The sequence below is a fragment of the Fopius arisanus genome, unplaced genomic scaffold (genome assembly GCF_000806365.1).
Source record: "Fopius arisanus strain USDA-PBARC FA_bdor unplaced genomic scaffold, ASM80636v1 scaffold00091, whole genome shotgun sequence".
In the NCBI taxonomy this organism is placed as follows: domain Eukaryota; kingdom Metazoa; phylum Arthropoda; class Insecta; order Hymenoptera; family Braconidae; genus Fopius; species Fopius arisanus.
The window spans coordinates 359037-360902 of record NW_011887830.1 but is presented as its reverse complement, the minus strand read 5'-3'; the positions used below and the strand labels follow the sequence as shown (position 1 = coordinate 360902).

General features: G+C 38.4%; 1 protein-coding gene across 1 annotated transcript in view; it reads left to right on the top strand.

Annotated features, from left to right (window-relative positions):
* Positions 1-428: 428 nt before the first annotated feature.
* LOC105270595 (uncharacterized) overlaps positions 429-1866 on the top strand; it is a gene marked incomplete in the record, with an annotated part of 3370 nt that continues 1932 nt past the window's right edge. The window contains 1 exon segment of the mRNA XM_011311630.1: positions 429-1866. Coding sequence (XP_011309932.1) covers positions 615-1866 — 1252 coding nt within the window.

Below are 1866 nucleotides of genomic sequence, written 5' to 3'. Positions count from 1 at the left end.
AGTCATTAGTTCATCTGCAGATTAAATGCAGATTAAATGCAAAATTAAAATTCTTTACTTTATTATAAAAAATCGTTATTACCCGATCCGAATCAAACCGTTGAAACGGAATGATATTCTGTTCCCATGTTTGTCATCGGAATCACGATTCGAATTTACTTGTTGAATAAAATTAAATACATAATGGATCCAATTTCCATGTAAAAATTTAAATAATTAAGAAATAATAATTAATTATGAAAGAAGAGGCTTTGATGATCTACTGTACTTATAAAATCACAAATCTAATTTTGTGAAAATCCTTGATATCTTCGAGATGTTCTAATATTTTCAGCAACTGCATTATCCTTGATTTATCTAATTGACAAGAATTCGATAATTTGATATCCCATATAAAATTTTTATTGAATTCAATTCTGTTTTCATTAGGGTCCCACAAAAATGCAACAGAACTGGATTCTGAGTTAACTACAGATACTAGTGTTTCATCAGCAACTTTCACCAGTATTGATTCATCTGAAAACACCCGCACCTTCACTAATGGTCGAGAACACGTGAAAGGCTGTGCCTCTAAGTACAGGAATTGCAACTGTGAGGTCTTGACGAGATATAGAATGAGACAAGAGAAGCGTGAACAGAGGAAAAATCGTCCAGATCGTGAATTGGCCCCAAATGACACATTTCATTCCACCATCTTAGCTGGAAATGTGGAGACTGCTTGGGCAGGTCCATCACAGATTTCTTCAGATTCCTATTACAGTGCAGAAGCCTTAGACGACTCAGTCATCGCCCACCGCAATATTGAAACCAATTCCGCGACTGCAAACAGTGAATCGCCCACAGGAGGTTTAGACATGGAATTGAACGACTCGAAATCAAGAGATACAAATCATAATATTGATTCTATTCCAGAAGCCGATGTACTTTCGGAGAGCCCACCAATAATATCAGAAAAACAAGAGAAGACTTCCTACATGCGGTTTTTTCTTGAAAAGCTCTCTAGAGAAATCGACTCGTCACCTCCGAGCACCACAACTAAAAGTGCTAATCTCATGAGGGGATTGGCAATATCCTTTGCTAAGAATCGAGAAGAATTTACAGATAAATTGATGACGATCATCGAAGAGACTGATCTGAACATCTGTCACCACTCAGAAGAGAAAAGTCTTGGAAATTTGAGTCGTTTGACGACAGAATTTCGAAAGGCTTGTAAGTACATTAAAAACAATTCTATGATCATGGATGAGTCTATGCCCCCAGAGATGTTCAAGTCACCCACTGATGTTTTGAAGACCATTATCCCCAGGAGCCCAGCCACTCTACGTGTTTCCAATCTCTCTCCAAAAGAAAGGAAGGCGGTCGACATTCGTACCCCTCGTCAAGAGAATCAGAAGCACGTTAAGAAAGTCTACCGTAAAACACCTAAGAACATTTCTGAAAATGCACAGAGATCGAATCGTTCGCCTTTATGCATTGCAACATTGAAAAGAGCAAATGGGACTCCACAGAATTATAAGAATTCTTCGCCAATTCCTCAAAACTCATGTAAAATATCAGATACATTGAGTAATAAATCACCTCATGGTAACATCACGCCGAAAAACTCTAAAGGAACACCGAAGGTATTACCACCAACACCCAAATATGCAGGCTACAACGATTCATTCACGTACTGGGAGGATTACGCTCATCAAACCGCGACACCAGAGAGCGAAAGTAAGAAAAGAGATCTGCGAAAAAGTAAGTCTGTCCCAGATATAAAAGCTCAATTAGAATCAGCAAGGATTAAAAGAACTGCAGCGATTCAGTTCTGCAGTCTGGAGGATTCTCCACCGAGCTCATTATATAACATACCGAGAAAGACTT